Consider the following 14,662-nt stretch of genomic DNA (forward strand, 5'->3'; position numbering starts at 1 on the left):
CACCGCGCCCGGGAGGATGGAGGGCTGCCCCCGAGGCCCCAGCGCGACCCGCGATCCCACGCTGGCCGGCCCTCGCTAGCTGCTTCGGTTGTGCGTTTTATCCACCACCCAGGCCTTGTCTCCTGAATCTGTGGCGTCGTGATTCTAAAGAAATGGAAGAAAAGGAACGATGTGACCGATTGTTTTTGGTCTTCCTGCTTTGAGGCCTGGTGGCATTTTCAGGGAGGAAAGAAAATACCGCAAGGAAATAGTGTCTTTTAGGAGCAGGGAGGAAGGGGAGGGTGGGAAAAGGGCAACGGATCTTACATTTTATATGAGTTTTTAAAAATTCTGCACTTTGACAGTGATGGTGAAATAAACTAATCCAAAAGCTATTTTTCTATTGAGAAGAGAGAAGAGGTGGCTTTTCCCCACTTTTGATTTCAACCTTTTCTCCCAGTGTCAAAGCATAAATCATGGACACCAGAGAATAAAGTGGACCTCAGGAATCCTGAAAAGACTGAGAAGTTTACATCTTCCTCAGGAGGGAAGAGTGGGTGTTTTCAACCCTCTTTGGAACCTCAAACGAAAAACATGAGTTGCATGCCATGGAAAGGAGACAAGGCCAAATCTGAATCCTTGGAGCTGCCCCAGGCAGCACCCCCACAAATCTACCATGAGAAACAACGCAGGGAGCTTTGTGCCCTCCATGCCCTCAATAATGTCTTCCAGGACAGCAACGCCTTCACGCGGGAAACGCTGCAAGAGATTTTCCAGAGGTAGGGCACCTCTTCTTGGCATCCTGATACTCACTGATATTTCTGAATTTGAGTGGATAGGGCGCATCAGGTGCTTAAGCCTTCAAACCTACAGGTATTAGCTAGATGCTGTCAGTGGGTATAAGAGATGCAGGAATGAGAAAGAGAATCATTATCATGTATGTGCTACCTACTCTGGAATAGCCTTAGTTGTGTTATTTCAAGTGATCTGCTCAACAATGCTGTGGAATCCATGTTATATCTGTTGTTATTTCCATTTTACGGATAAAGACAGTTCAGTGAAGTTCAATGATGTGACCACTGTAGCGTAGCAAGCACTGGAGCCAAGGTTGAAGTTAGGTTTCTATCCTGCTGTTAACTACTGGGTTAGAATGCCGCCTCCTCAAGTCCTGCCACCAAGGAGTTTACAATGTAGAAGGGGGACAAGATGTGTCTACATTCAGTCAGTCACCTGTCATCAAAGGTGGAATGTGGCAGGTACCACAAGAAAGTTGTGCATACTGTGCTCCAGCTTCTCTTTGAGGCCATGTGCCAGCATTGATGCTTTTCATGCATTGTTTTGTGTGGCTACTTCTGAACAGTTTGTTTTACTGATAGAGAAACAGGAAGAAAGGTCAGGTAATTTGTCCAAGTAGCTTCTAAGTAGCAAAGCTAACATTTGAAGCTGATTCCAGATCCCTCCCCTTTCTACTTTATTCTAGGTGGCTGGCCTTTCTTCCTTCCTTCCTTCCTTCCTATACCAGCTATTGAACCCAGGAGCGCTTAACCACTGAGCCACATCCCCAGCCCTTTTATTTTTATTTAGAGACAGGGTTTCGCCAAGTTGCTTAGGGCCTTGCCAAGTTGTTGAGGCTGGCTTTGAACTTGCCATCCTCCTGCCTCAGCCTCCCAAGTCACTGGGATTACTGGGGTGCACCACTGCACCGGACCTAGATGGCCTTTCTTACCTACTAAAGCAAATGCCACGAGTGGGTAGAAGTTCAGCTTGTTGTTCTTTGCTTTGATTTTCTGAATTATTTTGCCAGAGGGTTTGAGAATTAGTTCTGCAGTGTCTAGGTAGAGATAGCAGCACGTCTGCAGTCCATTGGCGGTGAGCCTATCTGATCACTCAGAGAGAGTTGGTTAGCCTTACTTAATTCTCAGTGCAGGGAAAGCTTAAGAATTCTATTCTCTCTCTTTTTTTTTTTTTTTTTTGGTGCTGGGGATTGAACCCAGGGTCATTGAACCATTAAGCTTTGTCCCAGGTTGTTTTTATTTTGAGGCAGGGTCTTGCTAAGTTGCTGAGGGTATTGCTGAGTTATTGAGGCTGGTGTCCAACTTGCAGTCCTTCTACCTCAGCTTCCTTAGTTGCTGGAATCACAGGTGTGTACCACCATGCCTGGCAGCTCAAGAATTCTTCCAGCAGTGTATATTCAGCATAGTTCCAGAGGACCCTTTTTTGATTCCCTTCACTTAAATAGGAAATTTCTGCAGCGTTGGAACCCGAATAATAGCTAAAATCAACCAGTTTGCAGTGATTTGTGGATCATTTACTCTGAGAGAACCATAGGCATTCTCTTAAAAAGAATGTTAATCCAAGTATACTAACAGAACTATAATGAGAGTAATTGTTTTCCAATTCCAATAATATACAAAGTAGTGCCTTCACCTTAACATACCAGATGTGTCTGCATCATGACCATTATCTGGCAGCAAGAAGATTTCACCTGGGAAGTAAGATAATGTGTCTCGTGTCACCAAGTCATGTGACATAAAGGAAGACCCAGTTCACTGAATTGATTTCTTTTGGCCAGCCATTGATATTTCTTATTTTCCTACTTGGATTATCTGCAAATTGTTTTCTAATCCAGAAATAGAAGGAAGATTCACAGTGATTACCTGAATGCTTTATGATATGTATTGGCAATCCCAAAACGACTGAATAGCAGTGGTCCTAGGAAACTAGAACTCAGTGTAGGAATTTGCCCAGTATTACCCACTAGTAAATATCAGATATAAAATTCTGCAAATGTGGGCTGGGGTTATGGCTCAGCAGTAGAGTGCTTGCCTAGCACATGTGAGGCACTGGGTTTGATCCTCAGTGCACATAAAAATCAATCAATCAATAAATAAAGTTATGTGTCCATCTACAACTAAAAATTAAAAAAAAAATCTATGAATGTAGTCATATTAGGTTAGAAAACATTTTACTTCTGTAAATTTGACTTCTGGTTGGACAAGAGGCGCAATCATGATGAGATCACTAACATGAACAGTACAGTGAAGCGCTGTTCTGAGGGCTTCCCTGGGGCTAGTTCAGTCCTCACACTGAGCTTGGGAGGTAGACTTTATTTTCCATTTTTCTAGATGAGGAAATTGGCACAGATAGTTTCCAAAGATATTAATGGCAGGATTTGGACCCAAGCTTTGTGGCTCCAGGGCTTGCCTCCTAATTGCTTCAGCTGCTTGCTTTATCCTGGCAAGATTTGTCAGAGCTGTCCTAGCACCAGAGCTATTCCCCCTGCTAGTAAGTGGGACTGTGGATCTGGACTGTGATCAACAAGAGTTTGTGGCTATAGCAGTCTTTCAGCTGTGTTTTCCCTGAGTAGAAGAATGCTGGATGCTTGCTAAACACCTTTATGGAACCATGGTCCTCTATTTTTTTTTTTTTTTGAAGATTTTGCAAATTATATAGTGCTTCTCAGTTCCCTATTAGCACAGTATAAAAATCCACCTTAAAAAAAAAAAATCAACCTAAGATCCACCTCAGTAAAAGCAAACCAGTACATAAAAGAGAAGTCCAGTAGTGGAATTCTGTATGGAGCATTTTAAATGGAAAGATTCTATTAGGATACATAGAAACAAAAGAAGTATGGAAAGAATCCAGAGAAAAAGCAAAGAGAGAAAAGGTGAAGGAGAGTAGATGGAATTTTTAAAACAAACACTGACCAGCTGCTGCAGTGTGCCAGGCACCGCAAGCCTCCTTGGAGAACACAGCTGGACAGGACATTTGGGGGCTGTACCGAGCATGCCTTGAGAACATATTGAAGTGAGAACCATAGAATTCACAGCAATTTGAAAGTGAAAATATCTTGAAGCAAAGGAGAGGAATGCTGGCAGGTTTAACTAGGTAACTTTAAGTTCTCAGATCTAAAGTTCTTTGCTGGTTTGAAGATATAACTGATGAGTGGTAGAAATGGGAGAAAAATGTCAGTAAGTGCTATTTGTTGAGAGGGCTTATCCTAACAGTTGAATTTTAGCCAGATAAAAGAGAAGAAATACAAAAATAGCAGGGTGGAGTTTGAATAGAGTTGTGGCTATGAAATGACTCATGCTTGGAATACAAATGAATAGGAATGTGGAACTGAGCTAATGGCTGGTCAGCAACAAGGGGCCAAGGAAAAGAAAAGGTGTAACTGAGGCTTGTGCCTAGAGAGAAGACCAAAGACAGTGGGCAAATGTCCATCAATTTGTATCTATGTAGATGAGGGGTTTGACCTTATGTGTATCCAGGCTTTGAAAAAGAAGGGTCAGAGAAGTCAAACAGAAAGTGCTCAGACCTCAGACATTTTCATTAGATTCATCCCAATTTTTCAGAGATCAAATGTTCTTGCAGCTAGCAATACATTCCTCTTTCAAATAGAATTGCTGTTCAAGTGTAACTGGATGAAAGCTGGCTTGATGGAGAGAAACTAAAGAAAGTTGGAAGGAACAAAGAGAATAGGAATAGTGGTAAACAACCAGCATTCTCTACCACAAAGGACAAGCACTCCAACTTCTCCATTAGAAGATCCCTGAGCAGGTAGAAAGGGCCACATTTAAAAGTGAGGCAGTTGCTGGCACTGTGGCCCCACTTGCAATCCTGGTGACTTAAGAGGTAAGGCAGGAGGATTGCAAATTTGAGACCAGCCTCAGCAACTTAGTGAGGCCCTGAGCAATTTAGTGAGACCCTCAGGAACTTAGTGAGACTCTATGTCTCAAAAAATAAAAAGGGGTGGGCATGTGGCTCAGTGGTAAAATTTCCCTGGGTTACCTCCCCAGCTCCCTGCACTCACCACCCCTCCCCTCCCCCTCCCCCCCAAAAAAAAGGTTCCATGGAAGAGAGGATGTGAACTTGAGCTTGAAGAAGTTATGGGATTTGGGGTTGGGGATGTGGCTCAAGCGGTAGCACGCTTGCCTGGCATGCATGCGGCCCAGGTTCGATCCTCAGCACCACATACAAACAAAGATGTTGTGTCCGCCGAAAACTAAAAAATAAATATTAAAATTCTCTCTCTCTCTCTCTTAAAAAAAAAAAAAAGTTATGGGATTTGGCTTAGAACCAGAAGTAGGAGAAAAGAATAGAGGCCACGTAGTCATGGTACTGGAAGTGTACTAAGCCTCATGAGAAGGGAACAGCAGGCGGAATAGGGCTGGAGGATTTGGAGGTGGCCGCTCAGGCAGTTCGTATGTAATATTATGGGTTTTTTTCTTTTTCCTTTTTTTGGTACCAGGGATTGAACTCAGGGACACTTAACCACTGACCCACATCCCCAGTTTTTTTTATTTTTTATTTTGAGCCAGTCTTGCTAAATTGCTTAGGGACTTGTTAAGTTGCTAAGGCTGGCCTCAAACTTGGGATACTCCTCCCTCAGCCTGAGCCACCAGAGTTGCTGGGATTACAGGTGTGCGTCACCATGCCAGCCTAGTTCATTTGTAAGGGAAGGAAATGACAACTTGGTGAATGTGGCAGGAATATATAAGCTAAATCAGTGGAAGGAGTGTTTATAAGCAAGGAGATCAGTTTGGGGAACCTATTTCAAAAGTCCTGGTTTTAGTCTCTGTAGTGGCTCACACCTGGAGTCCCAGCTGCTTGGAGAATCACAAGTGTGAGGCCAGCCTGGGCAGTTTAGTGAAAATCCTGTCTTGCACAAAAGGAAGGAAGATGTAGCTTGGTGGTAGAGTGCTTGCCTAGCATTATGACTAGCAGGTCATCCTAGTACTGAAGAGGAAAAAAATCCAGGTCTATAGTGAAGGGAGAGAGAGATAGAGGAAGTGGACAGGAAAGAAATCTGAGAGAGAGAAGATGAAGGCTGAGGAAGAGAGATCCTTAGAACACGAAATCTGAAAGGTGTACCTTAGAACAAATGTCTGTGGGGGTCACCTCTGGGAACTGAAGCATATTATGTAATCCTCTTTTGGAGGTTCAAGGTGAAGATTGGCATAGGGGGACTCCCAGGAACCCTGTTTACTCCCTTGGTTCATTCATTTACTATACAGAAGTATCCCATATCTTCAGGATCCTCCAATTACGAGTCTGGAACTAGGATCACCAGACGCATGCTCAAGAACTCACTGCCCTGCTGGGAGCCTGCTTGAAGCAGACAGCAGCATCAGCCCTGGGGGAACCTTCATCTCTGGGTGGAGGGAAGGGAGCCTGCTGGAGCTCAATACCTGGGACCTGACGGGTGCTCTGTCCTGTTGAGCTGTGTTGCAGCCCCAGGCTTTGGGGACTCAGCTGACCTTTCCTTTCACAACCCTGCACCACCTCCCACTCTGACTCTTGGGTCACTGCTGTAAGACAGCAAGCACAACTGCAAATTATTCTTTTTTTTTTTGGTACTGGGTATTGAACCCAGGGACACCAAACCACTGAGCCACATCCTCACCCCTCTTTTTTTATTTTATTAGAGACAGGGTCTTGCTGAGTTGCTTAGGTCCTCACCAAGTTGCTAAAGCTGGCTTTGAACTCACAGTCTTCCTGCATCAGCCTCCCAAGCTGCTGGGATTACAAGGCATGTGCCACCACACCCAGTTACAACTGCAACTTCTAATGAACATGTTTTTTAATAATTGTATCACTTGTAAGTGTTCATTGTCAAATCAGTTAAAACTATCAGACTTTGAATTTGTTTTTACAATACGGGGGATTGAATCTGTGGGTGCTCTACTGAGCTACATTCCTTTTTTTTTTTTAAATACAGCGTCTTGCTAAGTTGCTTAGGACATTGTTCAGTTGCTGAAGCCAGCCTTGAAATTGTGATCCTCCTGCCTCAGCCTAATCCCCCTGATTCTCTGGGATTATAGGCATATGCCACTACACCTGACCCCAGATCTTTTTATTTTTTACTGTGAGACACTGTCTTGGCAAGTTGCCCAGAGTAGCCTCAAAATTGCCATCCTCCTACCTCAGTCTTCTGAATTGTTGGGGCAAGCATATGCCACCATGCCTGCCTTAGACTTCATGCTTTTACTTAGAAAATATAAATAATTCATCCCCTCGTAGTTTCCTGTGAGGATTGAGACACATATTAAAGCACCTATCTTAGTGCTTAGGGTGGGTGTTGAGTACGTGGGAATTGTTTTACAGGTCAAGTGTTTGGTTACAGAATGGGGTTTGGTGTTCTTGGATTTCCCCATCTTTGCTAGCTCTGGAAGTAAGCAATAAGCCCTTTTATTTTAAAGTCTACTAGTATTTAGAGCAGAAGATAAAGAAAGAATAACAGAAATAAGCAGAACATTTCAACAAACTCCTTGAGTGTGTTGCCTGTGCCCTGTAGGTCCTGGGCGTGCGGTGTTGACTGGACGGTCAAGGCTCCTGCTGCACTCTAGAACAGAGGAACAGGCAATGTGTTCCGTACTGATGGAGGGCTAGAAGTGAACCAGAGCAGCCAGAAGATGAACGAACTGGGAGAAACTTACAGTGGGGTGGTCAGAAGGACCTTTCTGTGACAGTTACATTTAAGACCAAGTGATTAGGAGCAAAACCAATGAAGAGCTCAGGGAAGAGCATTGCAATCAGCAGGGACATCGAGTGAGTGCCATGTGAGGAAGAGCCTTGAGTCTTTAAGAAATAGAAAAAGGTCTTGTAACAGGAGGTGAGAACGGAGGTCAGCAGGATCCTGAGGGCCTTGCCAGCCAAAGTAGATCGGGTTGTATTTATGTGCTGTGGGCATGGTTGGAGGGGTTTAAGTTAGTGGCAGCAGTGTGTTTTATGTTTGGACAAAGTATCAGTAAGGGGTTAGTGGTGTAGCTCGGTGAGACTGCTTGTCCAGCATGTGTCAGGCCCTGGGTTTGATCCTCAGTGCACATAAAAATCAATCAATCAATAAATAAAGTTATGTGTCCATCTACAACTAAAAATTAAAAAAAAAATCTATGAATGTAGTCATATTAGGTTAGAAAACATTTTACTTCTGTAAATTTGACNCTGGGGATTTCATGAATGAGACTCATTCATGGAATATTCTTTGTATCCATTGACTTCACTAGACACACTTTCCCCACATAGAGCCCAGGGGCCTCTACAACTGAGCTACACCCCCAGCCCTTTTTATTCTGAGACAAGGCCTCACTGGCTGGCCTCAGACTTGTGGTCCTCCTGCCTCAGCCTAATCCCCCTGATTCTCTGGGATTATAGGCATATGCCACTACACCTGACCCCAGATCTTTTTATTTTTTACTGTGAGACACTGTCTTGGCAAGTTGCCCAGAGTAGCCTCAAAATTGCCATCCTCCTACCTCAGTCTTCTGAATTGTTGGGGCAAGCATATGCCACCATGCCTGCCTTAGACTTCATGCTTTTACTTAGAAAATATAAATAATTCATCCCCTCGTAGTTTCCTGTGAGGATTGAGACACATATTAAAGCACCTATCTTAGTGCTTAGGGTGGGTGTTGAGTACGTGGGAATTGTTTTACAGGTCAAGTGTTTGGTTACAGAATGGGGTTTGGTGTTCTTGGATTTCCCCATCTTTGCTAGCTCTGGAAGTAAGCAATAAGCCCTTTTATTTTAAAGTCTACTAGTATTTAGAGCAGAAGATAAAGAAAGAATAACAGAAATAAGCAGAACATTTCAACAAACTCCTTGAGTGTGTTGCCTGTGCCCTGTAGGTCCTGGGCGTGCGGTGTTGACTGGACGGTCAAGGCTCCTGCTGCACTCTAGAACAGAGGAACAGGCAATGTGTTCCGTACTGATGGAGGGCTAGAAGTGAACCAGAGCAGCCAGAAGATGAACGAACTGGGAGAAACTTACAGTGGGGTGGTCAGAAGGACCTTTCTGTGACAGTTACATTTAAGACCAAGTGATTAGGAGCAAAACCAATGAAGAGCTCAGGGAAGAGCATTGCAATCAGCAGGGACATCGAGTGAGTGCCATGTGAGGAAGAGCCTTGAGTCTTTAAGAAATAGAAAAAGGTCTTGTAACAGGAGGTGAGAACGGAGGTCAGCAGGATCCTGAGGGCCTTGCCAGCCAAAGTAGATCGGGTTGTATTTATGTGCTGTGGGCATGGTTGGAGGGGTTTAAGTTAGTGGCAGCAGTGTGTTTTATGTTTGGACAAAGTATCAGTAAGGGGTTAGTGGTGTAGCTCGGTGAGACTGCTTGTCCAGCATGTGTCAGGCCCTGGGTTTGATCCCTGGCACCACAAAAAAATGGGGGTGGGATGGGCGTGGGATTCAGTGTGGTTGCTGTGTATGCAGGAGAGTTGACATTTTTGACTGAAGTCTGGATTCTATTCTGGAGATGGCACTTGGCAACCTCTTGGGTACCTCTCTTCTGCCCCTGTCCTAAGGAACTCACCACATTACCCTCCTTCCCCTTCTCAGGAAAGTTGAGGGAATGCAGACCCTCCTTCAAAATGTCCTTTTCTGAGCCCAGCATGGTGTGCACATGTGTAATACCAGCAATTTGGTAGGCTGAGGCAGGGAGATGGCCAGTTTCAAGCCTCGGCAACTTAGCGAGCAAGATCCTGTTTCAGAATAAAAACTGGGGGTGTGGCTTAATGGTAGAGCACCCATGGGTTCCATCCCCAGCACAGGAAAAAAAAAAATTTTTTTCCCCAACTACTGTGCACGGTCCAGAATGCTTTTAGGCCATGCATCCCAGGTTAGCATGCGCCTCACTGCTTTTTATTGCTTCACATCTGGCTCCAGCTCATGCATTTATGCATAGGGACCCCTGTGTGCCTGTGTGTGCTGGTGGTGGGGAGAACTGAGGATTGAACCAAGGGGCACTCTGCCACTGGCTGGGTGATATCCTCAGCCCTTTTTAAAATTTTGAAACAGGGTTTTGCTAAGTTGCTGAGGCTGGCCTCAAACTTGTGATCCTCAGCTTCCTGAGTTGTTGGGGTTACAGGTGTGCATCCCCCTGTCTTGGTCCCTGTATACCTTTAGGTATTTAATGATTGCCAAGTGTGAAAGCCTTAAGTAGAAAGTATTTAAGTTATAAAAAGCAGGAGTGATAATTACTGACCATGCAAATGAAAACATCACCTATTTATTTTTTATTTATTTATTTTTTTACTGTCTTTAAAAAAAAAGATTGTATCAGGCTGGGGTTGTGGCTCAGTGGTAGAGCACTTGCCTAGCCTGTGTGAAACCCTGTGTTTGATACCCAGCACTGCACAAGAACATAAAAAAGTTGTGTTAGGGCAGGAAGATAAGCAAGAGGAAGACTGTAGAAAGACTGCAGTAGGCTGGGGATTTCATGAATGAGACTCATTCATGGAATATTCTTTGTATCCATTGACTTCACTAGACACACTTTCCCCACATAGAGCCCAGGGGCCTCTACAACTGAGCTACACCCCCAGCCCTTTTTATTCTGAGACAAGGCCTCACTGGCTGGCCTCAGACTTGTGGTCCTCCTGCCTCAGCCTCCCAGGTCACTGCAATCATAGGTGTGCACCACTGTAACAGTCTGTAGACACAGTTTCTAAATGGCAGGTAGATAGGTCTCCCCTAACTTGTTTTGCAGAAAAAGCAAGGTGAGGGCTGGGGTTGTGGCTTAGTGGCAGAGCACTTGCCCAGCATGTGTGAGACACTGGGTTCGATTCTCAGCACCACATATCAATAAATAAAATTAACGTCCATTGACAACTAAAAACATATTAAAAAAAAAGAAAAAAGAAAGGTGATCCCTAGAGCAGCAGGATCCCAGGGAACAGAATACTTAAGTAGAAACGGGAAATTATACTTGATTGGGTGGGGGAGGGTAACCAGCTTCCAGTGTACTGGTAGAAATTGCTCCTTTGGTATGGCCAGGGCGCATTAGGCAGACCAACAAGTCTCAACATCATCTTTTCACATTCATAGGTTGTCTCCAAACACCATGGTGACACCCCACAAGAAGAGCATGCTGGGAAATGGGAATTATGATGTGAACGTCATTATGGCGGCTCTTCAGACCAAAGGCTATGAAGCTGTTTGGTGGGACAAGCGCAGGTAATATGATGGGGAACAGCAGGTTGTGGTGCAGGCCTTGGTCGGGGATTCCTGGCATGAGGGGACTGCCTGGGACCTTAAGGCTGGCTGCCTCAGAGTCTGATACGGTTTCTCTTCTGCAGGGATGTTGGTGTTATTGCTCTCACGAATGTCATGGGGTTCATCATGAATCTGCCCTCCAGCCTGTGCTGGGGTCCACTCAAGTTGCCTCTCAAAAGGCAGCACTGGATCTGTGTTCGAGAGGTGGGCGGGGCCTACTACAACCTGGACTCCAAGCTCAAGATGCCTGAGTGGATTGGAGGCGAGAGCGAGCTCAGGTGAGTCCCAGTGTGGCTCAGCTGCTGGGCTTCTGGTTTGCTGTGTTGAGGGAAGTCAAGCTCATCTTTGGTTATTTGACAGAGGAAATGAAATTCTTATGTGCTCAGAGCCTCTCCCTGCCTTACTTGGAATCATGGGGTCTCAGACTGGAAAGGCCTTAACAAGGAATTTCATCCCTTTGGTAAGCAGGGTCCATAGCCTGGGGTATTGGCCTTCTGGTCTGGTGGGGCTGGTGAGGTAACGTTCTTTCTGCCTGCACCACTGGCACAGTGTTGTTACCAGTTCAGAGAAAGGAAGATACATATTCAGCCAGAGGGTTAAATTGCCCTAAGATGAAAGTAGTTGGTTTTTTTAAACAGAAGCACTTCAGAGTACTTTGCGCTTCTGTTCCTCACAGAACCAGTTCCTCTCAGCAGTAACGTGAGGATGAGCAAAGATTCAGATTGGGATTTGAACTGGACAGACTTAGGGGTAACTCTAGAAGAACCTACTAGAACGTGTTAGGATTGCCAAGGGCATAAAGGATCAGGTGTCTGGTGACTTGTGGCCCCGAGACTGGAATTTGCAGTTCACCAGCATTTCATTTTCTCTCACCTCTTCCTTTTTCCATAGGAAATTTCTAAAACATCATTTGCGAGGAAAGAACTGTGAACTCCTGCTGGTGGTAGCAGAGGAGGTGGAGGCCCATCAGAGTTGGAGAGCTGACGTGTAGCGCCGCTAGGTCCAACCCGCCCCTGCCTCGGTCCTCGAGCCCTCGTGATGCGCTGTGGCCTCTGCAGTGGGTCCGCCCGGCCACCTCCCCAAACATCTCATCGGGTTTCCCCTTCAGACTTGCCAGTGCAATAGGACGGATGTGTGGACTGTTACAAGAACCCCCAGCATTGTCTGTGCCTGGGGAAGGCAGGCGGGAGCTCTGAGGGCTTAGGGCAAGCCACTGAAGGCCTTCATTTTATTTTGGAGAAGAGAAGGAAAGGTGGGTCCGAGCTTATTTTCCCCTTTCTATGAGGACCTGACACAGGTTTTCTTGGAGTCCTTACTGCTGCTCCAGGCTCACCAGAGATGCTGCCTCCACTTTCGTCTCCTGTGGCGCCCGTGTCTGAAGACATAGTAGTACACGCAAAGCCCAGTGACTGACTGAAGAACCCAGAGCATAAGCGTCTCTCAGGAAACCATCTCCAGAACCCCAGCAGCAGTGCTGCGTGCTGTCTGCAGTCCTAATGCCACCCCTCCCCCACTTTTGAGGGTGGTTTATGGACAGCCTTGGAGTTTTATAATGAAAACTTCTTGAATATCCCAAGCCAGGTGGTTGAGTCCCCCAAGTCTAGCAAGACAGTGGTAAGATAGACATCTAAGAGGATGTGGCTAAGCCAAACTGGGAAAAGCATGGGGTGGCTTTCTTCACTCCAGTTTTGTCCCCACCATTTCACTACATTGATTTAGGAAGCTCTGGGGCAAAACATAAGGAAAAGGGGCAGTTTCCCCAGTTGGCCCACTCTGGCAAAATCAGAAGAAACATCTACCCTTGACAGGTTGGGTCAGCCAAAATCACATGAAGAGTTTAAGAGCAGCTGGAATTGGTAGCTGGCCTGGGCTTGAAGCCTGTCACTGTAGTGACAAGCAACAGCCCTCAAATTAGGTGGTCATGTGCATTTTGTTATAGGACCTAGGTTTGTCATCTTCTTGTAGTTTCCTTTAAAAATCAGAGGATTGACCTGCCTCCTACCTCTTGAAATAGTTGTAGGCTACTTTTCTCTTGTAACTTTGGAAAACAAGAGGGGAAATAAATAATACCACACGTGTCACCAAAGTGGCTGTGGTTGCCTCAAGACAGGAGGGCAGGCAGGGGTAACCTGGCCAGTTCTTACTGATCACTGGTCTTGGCAGGTCTGAGAGCTGCCCCGTTGGCCAGACTTCTCTCCACCAGGAGAGCCAGCCTGGGGCTTGCATGTGGATCCTAAGCAAGTGTAATGGGGAGGCTGAGGCACTCTCCCCACTGTGACTGGAGTGCATGTTTACACCAGCACTTTTTCTGCACATGTATCTTCAATCCAACAAGGCCGTTTTTTAAGCCAAGAAAGAGGCCCCAAGCCGCTACTGCACATTATGCCCTCAACAACTGGCCGTGGTCTCTTCTGCACCATTTTCTACACCAGACCTGCTTGGCACCACAGGGAGCTCTCTACCCCTGCACAATGACATTCCAGCTAACACCAGCCAGAAGTTACAGCCAATCTTGCTGATTAATCGTCACAAGCAGGACCTTGGGGTCCATTGGCACTGTTGGTGATTGTAAGCCATTTCCTGGGAAGAGGAAAAAACTTCCCACAAATCTGCTTGGGCCTGTGCAAATGGCACTTCAAAGGAGTCCCATGCACACAGAGTCCATGAGCCAATGGGATATGCAAAGACACTTCGACTTTTCAGGGCTGGTTTCTCTGTTCATATCCAATTCTGGTGCTTAGGAACAGGGACCCATGCTGATGCCCAAGGGCAAAAAGCCCCACTTCTTTTAAAGAAGGGAGCAGGCCTGACCCTGATGCCCCACAAGGGGCAACCCTAGGCTTTTTCTTGCTTTTATTCCCCCCTTTATTTTTTCTGTTGGCCTTGTGCTGGGTTTGTTTACAAAAGATGTATTTTGTTTAACCAAATATTAAAAACAGTAAACTCCATACGCGAATCTCCTTGTCTGCCTAATATAATTATATGAGGGGAGGAAAAAAAACCCCAAAACTTTAGTATGATGCAGCTTTAAAAGGAATTCCTTACCATCATCTCTCCACTTAGAGATATAATAGTTTGATCAAACTTCACCAAAAAATACAAAATATTCACTTAAGTGGGATTTATTTCAAAAGTTACCATTGAAGCATTTTTCAGTTTAATGTTAGGATTGCCAATTTGAAGAACCAATATACAAAACACAGCTTGTACCTCACTGACCAGCTTTTGTACTAGTGAAGCAAAATATGCATCCAAGCCAAGGACATGGAGTATGTAGCAGGGTTCAGTAGTCAGGAGGCTGGATTTGAATCCAGATCCAGCACTTATTATGAGGCCTGTGGATATTACTTAATCTTTCCATGGCTGTTTCCTCCTTTGCAAAACAGGAATACTACTACCTCCAAAACTGCATAGTACTGAGAAAAAGATTCACATTAAAGACTCTGTTTTATGCTCAAAAATTTTTTTGTTAAATGGAAAAGCTGCAAAATTCAAATATGGGGCTACAACTGACTTCATCATCAGTTTCTCCAATCACTAAAGTAGGCACAAAAATGTCCTTTTTCCGAACACTAGAAATCAGTACTTCCTATAAGTTTATAACTGTGAAATGTCTATAGACTACAAAAACACTGGCCTGGCCCTTTGCTTAGGTTGGTGGAACTGAATTGATTACTTCAATTCAG

The 14,662-nt window shown here is 45.1% G+C and overlaps 1 protein-coding gene across 2 annotated transcripts; it reads left to right on the forward strand.

Annotated features, from left to right (window-relative positions):
* Window positions 1-6: 6 nt before the first annotated feature.
* Window positions 7-13,924, forward strand: Josd1 (Josephin domain containing 1). 2 transcript variants are annotated; one of them, XM_015482700.2, is made up of 5 exons: window positions 7-758; window positions 10,809-10,937; window positions 11,060-11,254; window positions 11,337-11,436; window positions 11,868-13,924. In XM_015482700.2, exons 1-5 carry the CDS (start codon window positions 574-576, stop codon window positions 11,904-11,906), a joined length of 648 nt encoding a protein of 215 aa, XP_015338186.1. In that variant the 5' UTR covers window positions 7-573; the 3' UTR covers window positions 11,907-13,924. The 2 variants fall into 2 exon arrangements, with proteins under 2 accessions (XP_015338186.1, XP_015338187.1); XM_015482701.2 differs by lacking the exon at window positions 11,337-11,436.
* The last annotated feature ends 738 nt before the right edge of the window (window positions 13,925-14,662 follow it).

This window comes from Marmota marmota, unplaced genomic scaffold (genome assembly GCF_001458135.2).
Source record: "Marmota marmota marmota unplaced genomic scaffold, marMar, whole genome shotgun sequence".
Lineage (NCBI taxonomy): Eukaryota > Metazoa > Chordata > Mammalia > Rodentia > Sciuridae > Marmota > Marmota marmota.